General features: G+C 42.6%; 1 protein-coding gene across 2 annotated transcripts in view; it reads left to right on the top strand.

Moving 5' to 3' along the window:
• Window positions 1–1,049: 1,049 nt before the first annotated feature.
• Window positions 1,050–14,123, top strand: part of LOC111245822 (putative PDZ domain-containing protein PDZK1P1) — a 63,125-nt gene continuing 50,051 nt past the window's right edge. The window contains exon 1 of one of the 2 annotated variants that reach the window (XM_086981290.1): window positions 1,050–2,344. In XM_086981290.1, the coding sequence (XP_086837416.1) occupies window positions 2,212–2,344 (133 nt within the window). In that variant the 5' untranslated portion in view covers window positions 1,050–2,211. The remainder of the gene's footprint in view (window positions 2,345–14,123) is intronic. The other variant, XM_022794670.2, reaches the window with a different exon arrangement.

Here is a 14,123-nt window from a genome sequence, read left to right on the forward strand (position 1 = left end):
CCATGCGACTCCGTGTTGTCCGCTGAATGTCAGTTAAATCGGCGCCACTTGGCGCGGGAAAGCCCCTCAGCTACCATTACCTTTCTCCTTCTTCGCCTGGTGGCAGCGGGAACGTTTGAATAGATCAGCATCCAGCAGCCGAAAGTTCCATGGTCATCTGAAAAGCCGCTAGACCGTCAACAGCCATCAATGTCGGGCTGTGTTCGGAAGTCAGCTAGTTTAACGATCGGCTGCTGATCGACTCTTATCTTTTGTATCGCGTCGGTTATATTCCCCACCCCCCTCTCCATGGGGAATGGGACATGGGCTAGCCAATTCTGACCCTGATTACATTACAACCACAATTAAACAGGATTAGCAGAACATCGGCGGCAGCACAGGCCACAACGCAAGAATACGGGAGGTGCGCAGGTGTGTGAGAGCCTTAGGGAAGCATATGGCAGAGAGGAGACCCCCAATGCTGTCGAACAGTCACTGCGGCGCGTTGAGTTAGATTGAAATAAGCTACATTACTCTCAGCTAAGGCCGCGGTGCTGTTGCTTCTAAGTGCATTATGTCCGCCTGCTATAGCAGAAGCAATAGCAATCAAATAAACTGGCACCAAACAACATAATCGCCAAACGTCAGTTGGTATTAGCAGGGTCATCGTTTTCAGCTGCCGGCGATTTGCGATTGCTGTTACAGCCACTGCTCTGCCGTGGTTTGCTTAGAACCAGGACGGACACGACTCGCCGTATGGCAACGAGACGACGATCATTTACGGTAACAGCAAACGTCTACTGTGATACAGCAACAACAGCGCCGCGCCACACCAGCAGCAGTTCGCGGACAGTCAATGCTTCTATCCGTTGGCCGCGGTTCCATCCGTCGGTCTGTTTGTCCGACAGTCGACGGCAGCGCTAGCGGCTGCTACGTGTGTAAACGAACGGCGGCGGCGGTGGCGGCGGCGGCGGCGGCGGCGGCGGCGGCGGCGGCTGCTACTGCTGCCGGTTAACGGAAGAGAGCGTTGGTAGTTGGATCGCCATGGCAGTGAGTCGTGTATCTAAGTCTGTGAGCGTTTGTGCGTGCGCCGGTGTATTTGCAAGAAGCCGTAGTGGCGAGTAGAGGGGAGTCGTCTCTGCTGCTGCTGCCGCCGCCGCCGCTGCTTTACCGACCGAGTGACTATCGGTCCGTCAGTTTGCCTGGCCGTCGCCGCAGCAATATTGATGCTGCTAATGCCACTGCCTTAGCGATTACGACGACACATCAGTCGACAGCAGCCAGCCATCACGAGCCCCATCACCAACAGCTCCAGTAGTAGCAGCAGCAGCAGCAGCAAGACCATCGCTCTCTGTAGAAGATGACGGCAGGCCAACAACCAGGAGACGAGGAGTAAAGGGGCGACTTTCCAGACCTATTCGTCGTGTCGAACTGTGTGTGTCCGTTGTCTGTTGGCTGATGACAGTCGTTGCTGCGGCGGGGTTCATGCAGCAGCAGCAGCAGCAGCAGTAGTTGTAGCAGTGAGTACGGTGAGGCAATGCACCTCATGCTAGCTGCCCTGTGTCCGTCACTCTCGATCGATTGGGGTTCGATTTTTTTTAATTGACTCGGACTTGGGCTGATCGTATACGATAGCCGTCGTAACACAACTTGTTGCTTGTGATCTAGTGGAGTGAAAGTCCTTGGTGGGCTGCGACGATTGGTAAAATATCGATATTGTGAGTGCTTTCGTGAATGCCGGATTCATCCGTATCTATCGTACAATACGAAATTCAGACGAGATTAAGTGTTCACTTGAAGAAAAACTTTGTCGAATGCTGTTAGTGTTGACACCATTACGGCTGTGTAATGTATGCATCGTCTGGATGTGATTGTCATCGTTCGAGGTGAAACGCAAAAGAGTGATCGTCGATACAAAAGAAATAGGTGCCCACGTTCACGTACTGTTTCAATAGCAAATAACTACTAACAGAATCATTTGCATTACCGTAACGTCGTATTCAGTGGCGGTAGTGCTGTCGTTTCCCTGTTGGCGAACTGATCTGGTCTACCGGCAAGTACACCGGTGGATGATATACAAGTGTGACTTTTCGACGACGCTTTTCGGATGTCTAAGGATATTTTTTGCACTGCCTCCTATTGACATTCAGTCTGGGCAGTGCTAAAGACAAGTAAAAGCGATTTTTGTGTCTAAACTGTTCAGGCTAAGGATCAGCTTAGAAAATCGTCAAAATGAGTCTCCCGCCAGAAGCGCCCACGATCAGGCTCTGTCATTTGACCAAATGGAACGATTTCAATGGCTACGGATTTAATCTACACACTGACAAAGTGAAGAACATCCAGACGCTAGGCGAAATAGACAAGGGTTAGTTAAATTATTTGTTACTATATATGCAACGTTATTAAAATTAAAAAACTCTTGCATGACAATTTCGATTAAAGGTAGGTGCAGTTTCAGATCGGCAACATGTGAGCACCTCAATGATCGTTCGAAGACAAATGGAACTCTATAGTATTAGGTTTGTTAAAAAAAATTACACTGTGACTGAAACCGGTCTGTTACGCCATTGGACATGACGTTACCCTTGAAAGTGTTAGGTGAAATGCGCCCATATTCGTATTATAATTTTACTAATGATTCATTTATATGTGAATAGTTCTTTGAATAAGCGGTAGGCTCACTTCTGTCAGTGTCAGTAATATGTCCATAGATCAAACATTTGCATGGGCGACGTCGCAATGTGGAAAACAAAAATGTGCTAATATGGTTAATGGCAGAAAAAGAAAGCCGGGTTAACGTGGGGTTGTTAATGCCGTCGGACTGGATTGGCACGCAGCATTAAAATACACTGTAGATGGTCAGCGCCATGTTGGCGTGGGTTTTTAGTAATCATATCATTGATTATCAAACATCAGCTGGTTAACAATTTTTCGCTAAATAGCACTCATCTCCTTTTCTGCGTTGGGTCTGTGACCAGCCAAATGGAAACAAATTGTTAAGATCCGCAGAGATCTACTTCACTTAACTGTTGCTGACTTGGCGATTTCAGATCGACCGCCTCTAGGTATCGCATGCTTATTTGAAAACAACCTTATTGTTACATAATGCGAAATTGTGCTCTTATAATAATAATAATAATATAATTGTTGTTGCTATTATTATGACCATGTTCATGACGCGATGCTGTGGATACGATCGATATCTGCAGTCACTTTCCATCCACTTCCGTCGCTTGATGATTTTAGAATCTGTTTGTAGGTGCTGGAAAATGGCCAGCCGAGCGCTTGCACGAATATAATTCCCTCATGAAACAATAGCCGCGGAACACGCATCTCATCTTTAAGCCAACGACCCCAAGGTATTGCCTCATAGGATTGACTGCCTGTTCGTCTGTCTCAAGGTTTTCCTGTCGTTTTAAGCGCCATTTTGCCTGTTCCTGCTTCGTCGTCATCAGCACTCGCCAAAGAAACTTACCTATTGATGCCGACGCTGTTGTTGTTGTTGTTGTTGTTGTTCTTATATGACTGCTGTTCTTGCGATAAATGTTGCAAGCATTATTTAGTTCAGGCTGCAAATGTCACTTGACTCGGCTTGAATTCTATCGCTGTAGAAGCGCCTCTTGTGCTTAGTAATTATTTCGGTTTAACTAATTTCAGTTGAAGCTTTTTTTTATTATGTACAGATTGTGGGACTTTGTGTTTGGACGGTCATTTGGTGTCCTGCTTGAGACACGTCCTGCTTGTAACGTCTACACTGGGACATTTGAACGGCACAATCTGGTTACCGTATAACAAAAACAAATCCAGAGGTATAAGCCTGGCTCAATTCTGGTCGTCGCGCATTCTGCGCTTGAGTAAAAAAAACTGTTAATCAAGCATAGGCATACTTGATCCATAGTATAGGTGTCAATTGGAAAATAGGACAACCGTGACAATAAGTTACGTCCTTGGAAAATCCCAAAACGATCCTTTTATAAAGATACCTTGATTAATAGACTTTCATTTAGTCAATTTAACAATAATCTTTTTGAGATCACATTATTTCCTGTTACGGAATATGCAAACATAGTCTGCGCTCAATGATAATTCAGTAGTTCTTCACTGATACATGGTACTGTCAAACGTAAGCATATTATCTTGAATTTCACTTCACATTAGACCTATGCCTTTTACGTGCTAGAAACCTATTTTTATTACGTAAATAGTCTCAAATTTAGAACTCATGATGGTGATCATATCAATTTGAAGGAGGCATGTTCATACGACAGGTTCTGAAGCATAAACTATGTCAGCAACAAAAATGTGTGTACGTGTGTGCCTTTATATTATGACCATTTCGTCATCCTTGTCGTTCTCGGAGTTTTTATGTCCATTCGCAATATTACTTTGGATTTAAACAATTTCAGGCCTTTCGATCTTGTATTAAGCCGTTCTCTGGCTGATTAAAGTGCACTAGGATTTAGTTGTTGTACTGAGAGATTTTATTGTTTACAATATCACATTAACGTTGTTCATGCAGTAAATTTTGTCGGATTTACTTGCCTTCAATCCCTCTATCATTTTGATCCGTTAGCCTGAATTAGCATTAACAGTAAATGAGCGAACTGCACAACTGTTCGCCAATGCAAGTTTTAGTGCCACGTACATGCCCGAGCACATAAGTCTTAAATCCCGAAGACCGATATCCTATTTGATTCTTGTCACGTTACTTTAAACAGGAAGAGTACAGGAACGTATAAATGTCATCCATGATAGTGCCTTGCTTTTTCACATCGATGTCAGTGCTTGGCAGTCTAAAGGTAAATTCGCCATAAAGAAAACTGTTTTGCTAGCTGGGCGCTTTGTTAAGCAAATACGTTTTCCTTTCCGGATTTTCCTTATACTGAAAATCGGTCAAAAATTATCTCAAGTTGACCGAGGGAAAATTAATCCTCGTCAACGATTTTGTCATCGAATACAAACAAGTCGGCTTCCTAAAAACGCTGTCATAAGGACGCGTCGATTTTAAGGATTTAGGGATTTTAGATATAATAACATGCTTCTACTTGCGTCCAGTTAAGGCTACTATCACCCTTGAATCCACGACTGGTGGTCTTTTGTCTGAGTATGGGTGTAAAGGTAATCGTACTGTTTGCTCATAAAAGAGGGAAGAACGAGTGGCATTGTTCGTTACATAAGGTAACAGGTTCAGGTTAATGTTATATACGTAGCGAATGCATGGTGCTACGAGAACGATACAGGCATATTCCAAACAGATTACGCTCGTATGATCGTTAAAAACAAGACATTGTGGAATTTGTGACCTTATTTTTGTGTTGATGTCGCCCAGTAGGTTCCTGGCCTTAAAAAAATATATGGCTTCAACAGAGAAATCGAAAAACGTGTACTGCCTTGTACCACATAACAGTTTATCTCGAACGAGGATTCAAATCTAACAGTTGCAAGATAAATGGCTATCGTTCATTTGAAGCTTCCGCAGAACACCGTTCCTCATTTCCGTCTACCCAATTCAGTCCACAAACATAATCGATAATATATTTAGCAATATAGAAAAAAAATGTTATTACTCAGAAACGATGACCGTGTGTTATTGGACAGCCGAAGCATTATATATATATAATGCTAATATATACATAGCTGTTTTTGCAATCAGGCGATTGCCTTCTTCAGGTTGCGTAATGGGGTATTATATTTGTCGGTCAAGTTTTAGTGTTAACTACTTTTGTTCAGTAATCAGTAATTTTTAAGTTTAGTAGACATACTGACTGTTGGGACACAACTACTGACACCAAAGGGGTGGTTTATTTCGAGCGTCCTATGTTAGACGCAAGTGGTAAAACTTTGTTATTACGTATTTTGCTACTTAGTATTACATATTTTACAATTAAATGCAAAAGGATTACGTTTTAGGTGCAATACACTCCCAACGTCGTTACATTATCTTCTCGCGACATGAACTCTTTCCAAAGACTATCAAAAAAACACACAGGATATACGCCCGAGTGAATTCAGCGCGAAATAGGCGCGTTAGTAAAATGCATTACATTTATTATTGGCTTTCAATTGCATAATTACTAGGTGTGTAAGTTATGTTTCTAGATTTATTCAGTTCATCAGGCAATAACACTGCAGTCAGCTTTCGTTTATGGCAGATGCAGTAATTTGACTTCGGCGTGATGTCTACCTTTTGATCGATGCTCGGGTGTTTTGCACGTTCGAACTGTTATTTGCAACTTTGAGCGCTAGACAACGACGCTGCTAACTTGCACTCGACTAGACAAGTTATTTCCGCTATCGCCATAACTTGTAGCGCATTTAACGCAATGTATGCTCAGTTCGAAACCGCAAAGTTGTGGCTAACAGCGGCATAACCGCACCAGCTTTAGTAAACGAGCGTATAATTACTTTTGAAGGTTAGCCATGTGTGCCGCTTTGCGGCCAAATTGACACCTATAATGTTATTGGCCAACGCTAAAGGATCGCGTACACGCGCGCGCGTGGCCTTCTAGTGCTAATAGAAGGTCGAAGTACGCATTGCTGTTTTACGCTAAATTGGGTTTTACTTCGTAATTGACAGCGACGTCGTTTTTGTCCTGTGCAATAGATGTGCCTAGAATAGTTATCACTCGCTGTCTAGCTTGTATCGAAACGCACGCGTGTGTCGTTTCGTCATAAGTCTGTGATATAGTGATCACGTAATGAGTAATAGAAGCAATCGGCCACATTAAAACAATTTACTATCTTACCATGTACAATATGACGATAATGTCGAAAGTGCTCGGTACGCAACGTTGTTCTTAGCTGGCGTATCTTGTTTTGTGTATCTAAAGCTATATTTACCTAACTAAAATTGGCTAAACCTATACGTTTCCTTCAGAATTGGACATTTGCCGAAATCAAATGTACGCTTGATAGTACTATAATCCAAGAAAGCACTTTTCGAAAATGCGTACAAAGCAATCTGTTGAACAAGCGCTCCGAAGCTATTGGTAGTAGCTAGCAGCCAGTAGCCACTTGGCGCTTAACAAGACTTTTCTGTCATCTCATTTTCACGCAATGTCGGATCCCTGACCGTGTCGTGAATTGCCGCAGTCTGAGCTGAACTGTTACACACGCTGACCCCTAAAGGTATATGTTTGTTTCACAGGGAGAGAACGATAAAGGCACAAACATACCTAGATGGTGCATGCCGGGCATCGTACCGAAAGGCATAAGACATCTTATTATTAGACATGCATTAGTAGCTAGCGAACACATGCATCAGCAATACGCCCGCGCTGTGATGGCCGAGTGTCAGATTCGTCTGTTTCAATAGTTCCAACTGCCTCTATATCTGTGCTGCGGAAACGCCTCTACGTAGGCTCTTTTTCCATATACGCGCATGAGATATTTATTGGACTCAAAAAATGTCTTTTCGACGATCGGAGTTTATCATATTGTTTAGTAATAGCAAACAGACGAATCTGCTTAGCGACAACGAATACAAAACTACGCCAGTGCACCTGTACGTCGACCTTTGACCAGCGTCCACAGTATAGGCGCGCTGTTTTAGATCTTTTCCTAACCTCTAGAGTTAGTACTACTACGTGCTGATTTTGTGCCAATCTATCGCAAAGTATTTGTTTGTCGGGAATGGCTGCTATACCATTTCGGCATCTACCCAGAATCTCCTTTGAAACTCGAAATCTACCGGCGCAGATGACGCGTCTTTTTGCGCACACTTCAAGTATTTCAATATGCCTTATCACGGAAACCAAGACGGAGCTAAATGTTGCATGTGAACGGGCATATTCCTAACTAAAGTCATTGCCTCGGTGCTCCTGTTGCGATCAACGCACATGTGAATACGGTGCTATTAACGTACACAGCGTCATACGTAATATTTAAAGGCAGCAGTAACTATTACGGGAATTAGTATTTACATCGAAACGCACACATTACTAAGATCAAAATTTGAGTTTCGGGTAAAAAAGAGGAAATCTGATGTGGGAACGATCGGTTCATCAAAGTCTGCTTTTAATGTCGAAGCTTCGTTCATCGTGGACAGCGTCTTTTTTTCGTTACACGATGTCTAACATTAAACTTCGATACGTGCCTGACATACAGATCAGAGGTACCAGGGTACCAAATAACTAGCACCTGAAACCATCGGAAAGCGCGTAAGTAATGCTTTCAAATGCAAATGTGACCAAAGCAAACCGTCGGTTTATTTCATCTTTTCCATGGTAAGCTGTGGGCAGTATTTCTGCTCGAGAACATAATGCGTAGCTTACGAAACCCCTGTATATTGAACGCATTTGTGGCATCGCTTATAATACAAGTGCCTGGCAGGCAAACTGCCTTTATCAAACGGTCTGACTTTTTTTTTTCGTCATTCTACGCTTATGGCAAGAACTGATGAATAAAACCTTGTATTGAAGCATTATACCCCCCGCACAAGTCCAGCGGTAACTTTGACAGCCGTTATGATAAGTATTTTCGTGGCGTAAGAAGCACTGTGTTAAGCTTGAAGATTGTCAAATTTTACCTTTGCTACCAATTCGGCAGGTCAAAAACAATAGTGCCTTCAGTATAGATACATGCATGTAATAAAGAATAAGGAATACGACCGATCTATCTCACTGAATATGTATGATTTTCTTTTTTCTCTATTCAGTCAACGTTTAGAAATTAATTTCTAGCGTAGCCTTAACAAAGACGAGCATTTCCCAACCAGAGAACTTAACGAAACAGCGAACCATTACACGATGAAAAGAGACTGCAGATTGATTACAAGGTGGTTTCAAAGTGTTCCGTTGTTGACATGTACGTTTTAATCAAAATACTAAATGATAACGCTTATATTGACTTATACGTAAAGAGGTTTTCGACACTCGACAGGTTCTACGTAGTTGCCAGCTAGGTTGTTAGTATATTTATTGCAAAGAAACAAACTTTGGAGCTGTCTCCTTCGACTAGTGGTTTGCGGCTTTGCGTATTTTATGTTCGATTCGACGAAATACCTCCCTTAGAAGCCAACGTGTTTAGTTTTGTAATCTACCGATCCGAAATGTCCAGTTTTTTCGCATTAGCTTTAAAAGCGTTCTCCTTCGAGCTTGTTCATGGGGGCCAGCCATCATTTCCCTCACGTTTTGCGTTGTTCGACATATTTCTTTGTGACCAACAAAACTTGTAGAGGCGGCCATTCGAATGAGTTCGTCGAGCGTAACGTCCTAATCCAGCACTACTCGGATGTTTTCCATTCGTTCGATTACTAGAAGACCGAGAAAGATATTAAAGCCACATTAAAAGGGAGATTAGGTACTTGGTCATGAAGGGCGAGCTAACGATTCGTTTTCTGGACTGTTACGAACCGAGAATTTAAGTCAGTTTCGTGAGGTAGGGGAGCCAGCCATCTGATGGAATACATAGTGACGATACCTGACGTAAAGCTCGAAACGTTTATACTGCGACGCCAAGTTGGCCAACTTAAGTGACTTACAAGTGTCGGCGAGCGCCGAGGACGCTACTTGCGGCGGGTATTACCAGGTGCACGACGCACATACTTAAAGCACCGGTAGCAGAGGCTATAATGTTTGCTGTTGTCGCTATTGCTATTACGTATGAGACTATAGAACGCGATCGGTGTTTTCCGTTGGGACAAGCAATCGACAGAGTACTCGAGCCATGACACTATATATATATACATATATATATATATATATATGTGTAAAGAAGGAAAAAAGAAAGAGGCATGCATATTCACTTGTATAGGAGAGTTGAATAAGGATAAGCATAAGCATTTTTGTTTGTCCATGATCGTTCATTAAGATCTTAATGGCTGCACCAGGGAATTGTTGCCTTAACTGAACAAATATAACCTGACCCATTGGCGGCTATTTTTACTTGAGTAGACATACCTGACTCGAATAGAAGCGGCTGGCCGTTATGTCTAAGGAATATTCGATTAATATTCGTTTTCTTATAATTTTCAGAAGACTAGTTGTAGGACAAATACTTAATTAACCTGCTTGGATAGTGTAGGAATGTTGTAAAACCTCTATAGGAGCCATGAATTAAAAATGCATTATGCCCCATGTAGGGCAGGCTCAGGGACGATGATCAGTTAGCCTTGGGAATTCAACTGAAAGCTTGATTCTTAAATAAGTCAACAATACCGATACGAATTATTTTCAAAAGGGCCTAAATTTATTTTAGTTGACTTATAACTTATTAGAATTGACCCTTATAACTTTCATCATCTACTCTCAGCATCAAATGTTACAGTATACACTAAATCCAAATTATATTCAGACTCAAATACATTAGCTCTGTTCATACGTTATCAAGACGTATTTTGTGGTCCTAAACAGCTAATCACTATCCTATATAAATGATACATTGTCAATTAGCACATTGGCTTATTTACAAGATGTCAGCCGTTTAGCTAAGACAGTAATTTCGGCAATTACACATAGATGCACAAAACAGTTTAGTTGGTCATATTTGAAATAACCTTATTGAAAGATAATCGGGAAAGCGAATAACTATGAGAACTACATAGCACCATTACCCAGATCGAATTTATCTACTACGTCTTCAATGACAGTCCGTGATATCGATCTTTTGTTAAGATTGTGTTCGGCCTTTATTTTTTGTTCAGTTAAATCACTTCAGCGCTCTCATTTGTTTATGTACCCCAGTAGTTCTTACCGGTTCATTATCACTAGCCGTCATGTCTACACAGATGTCTTCCTTTGTTTGTGCAGACTCGGCTTAAGCGTCGCGTCGTGTCCGCCCAGAGAAGAAGGCATCATGTTCTTCTGATCTGTCGAGCAGCAGCAGCAGCAGCAGCAGCAGTACATGCAGAGTGGCAGACCTCGAAGACGAGGGGCAGCGAACCACGAAGGCGCGAGCTGTTTTGTCTTGTTGTTGTAATTAAATTACGTGCTCATTGTTACTCACTGCTAGTATAACGCTGCAGCACCTCTTACGATTGTTGCACTTGTAACGCGATTCAAATTGCTTCAATTGAAGCGAGAGGGAAAACGTAACAGAGGGTATAGAGAAATGAAAGGAAACAGCGGCCCAACCAAAGCTACCCCCTGGGGTCGCTGCCACGTACGCCTTTTTGTGCTACGTGGAATCAATCGCACTTCTTGTGGGACTAATACCCACGCCCCGATCGAAAGCAAAAGTAAGTTTGACTGTCCCTTTCGTAAACTCCTCAACGAAGCACTCCCACAGTGAGTATGCAGAAAAACGAGAACAGAAAAGTTTTCGTTCGAAAATCTCGAACAGTTCGAATACGAGCGCAGCAAGCGACCGAAGACTAATCGAATAGCACCGAATAGGCATCAGTTATAATCACATGGTGTCCCAGCCGTAAAAGACAGTTGTTGATCCGGTAGCTAGGGGGCGCGAAAGACCCATCATTGCCGCCTATCTACAGCAGGTGAAAACCACTGGGGATGTGTTAGTTCGTTGAAAACGACTTAAACAAGGGTGTGTTTACCTTTTGATCCACACGTGCGGACGTGCAAACGTGTCAACATATGCTACTTTTGCTGTCGTTACGCGGTGACGCCTGTAAACAAATTTGTCGTCGTCTTTTTCGTCATCGTGGTCAAATGCTTCAAAGAGACAGACCATTATCGACCTGTCAAAGTTCCCGACGATGACGGCGGTGCAAAAGCGGTAGTCGCTGGCAGCTGGCGAGCCAGTCGTTGATGCTGTGGTAGTAGAAATTCACGGGTGGCAGCTACAGCAAAAGAACGATAAATAAGTAGCTGGATTAACACGATTTGTCGATTAGTTCATCCATTATATCTGCATGGCCTCTTTCTAATGAATGATACACAGTAAAGAAAACACGGGCTTAAGCCAAAGATGGCGGGCTACTATATTGTCGGTGCAGAAGTTCTCCTAAAATTTTCAGAGGATTTGAGATGAATAACATTACAGTCTAACGAAATAAGAAGATCGACTAATATTTACCGTTTATGATAGACGGAGACAAAATAAATAACGATAGCAAGCAGTAACAAACGAACTAGCGGGGCCTTGCAAGCTATGGCACAAATTAGTAGAAGCTGCATTAGCCGGCATTTCTGAATTCCCGTAACAGGCACTTTACAAATGCCCTTTCAATGGTGGGCGTTTAACATTTGCCGCGTACATGATTTTTCCTGTTGCTGTTATTCTCCGTTGCCGTTGTTGAATGAACCACAACGCAGGGTTGCTGAGCGACGAAGATTGATTGTAGTATGCCGTAGCGCGTTATTAAAAAAAAACGAAATATTAGCGCGTTCAGGTACTTTGCTGTCACTTCTTTTAGCTTTTACGTTCACGGTAAAATTATGAATTCTATTTTAATGGGAACTGTTCTCTACAAATAAATGAGACAGTTGAATCAACTTTTGTTCTACAGACATTGTAGAAGGGTTCTTTTGTGTAACGATGTTCGTAACTTCGTATACTGCAAAAAATTCAACTTTGCGCCTGAGTTAAAAAGAGTTCCAATGTTTATTGCTTATCAGGGTCAAAATATTTTAAGCAATTGAACTCTGTTAAACCCCACCATTCTTCACATGTATGCATTCTATCCAGAGAACGGTAATCTTCGCAATGACCATATTTGACTAGTACAGAGTAAGTTGTCTCCCACACGAATTATTAAACCTGATTTCACTTCCCTTAAACATTTCTCGAATGACTGACGTTTTCCTGAACACTTATATGGACACCCATCCGGAGACAACGATTAGCCGCGGATCGGACCGCATGAGCCTTAATGGAACCAACAAAAAAGAATAGCTTCGCTAGTGTCGTAGCCGCTTGGCATTTGTTCACGAAGATCGACTCTGTTTTACAGGCGGCGGTGTGAATCTAACGGCGCCGATCATTTTTTACTTCCGCGCTAGCGATGCAATGCAATGCAATGATTCTTGCTTAATCACTCTTCGCCTGAGTTTTTGCTTTCCGTCGTAGAGAAGCGACTACGATCATCTATCGTGGTTCGCGTGCACAATGCTTGCCTTTGTCGTCGGCGTCATCATCGTGGTAATCTTTTTTTTTTTGCTTGCCTTTATAACCGGCATTGCCCCTACGACAGCCATAAACGGAAAGGTATCCTCAGACAAGGTTACATTGATGCATGTACGTTCCACACAGACGAACGTCAGCAGGCGTTCGTCTGTGTGGAACGACTGGCCAACTGGTGCCTATTTATCGGACTGTACTACGATAATAAAAGGTGAATCACCGTTTGGATGATTTAATGAACCGTCAATCTATGGAGTATTTAATTATCGTTCAGAAATGGCAATCAGCCTTCACATTTTTTCCTGTGAGCGTCATCGTCTGCTTACTTCTTTGGGCTAACAAGTGTAAGGTTGGTCTACCGGCCGGCCAGTTAGGAAGCCACTCAGTATCATTTGTCAGTAACCGAAGCAAACGATAGCGGTTATGCTGTGTCGTAGCAACTGTTTGTCTTCAATCGGAGTTGATTAAACGGTATCAATTTGGATATTTGTATAGTAGAAACACGTTGTATTGCTTTAGCCGTCAAACAAAACATTTGGAAATCATCTTCACCTCACTGGTAAGAACTTGTTCGCTTGGATTCAGCAGAACTGAGGATAGAGACCAGGCCAGATAGCAAGGCAGGAGACCCGTGATCCGAAGAACCAAACAACTCCTTATCAGTACCTATTGCACATTACTGAAAACCTGTTGCCTATTACTGCTGGGAACGATTTGTATTCTCGCAAATTTCTATTAATCTACGCAAATAGAATTACGTAACACAAATAACGCTGCCTTTGAAGTTTTCAGGAATATTAGCTGACTGCCAGCTTGCGACAAGCTGAAAGTAGCTCGTGATTTTTGTCGTCTGCTTAGAAATATGTTATTGTTAGTAATTGTGTTAAACCCTGCCAGTACCGATCGATTCGGCAAAAATTCCTAACTTTGAAGTAAACCCGGTGGCGGCCATACGGCAACAACAGGCACATCCTTCTATGGTGTCGGTATGAAACATCAAAGGTTCCAGGAATATCTGCTACGATTATATGGGGAAAAAAGCAGGAAATCGCCAGTACAGAAGCATTATCTCGCTGCCTGGAGCTTAATAAGGTCACATAGTAACGATTGGTTTGTTCGCA

The sequence above is a fragment of the Varroa destructor genome, unplaced genomic scaffold, assembly GCF_002443255.2.
Source record: "Varroa destructor unplaced genomic scaffold, Vdes_3.0 BEIS01000002.1, whole genome shotgun sequence".
NCBI classification, from domain to species: Eukaryota; Metazoa; Arthropoda; class Arachnida; order Mesostigmata; family Varroidae; genus Varroa; species Varroa destructor.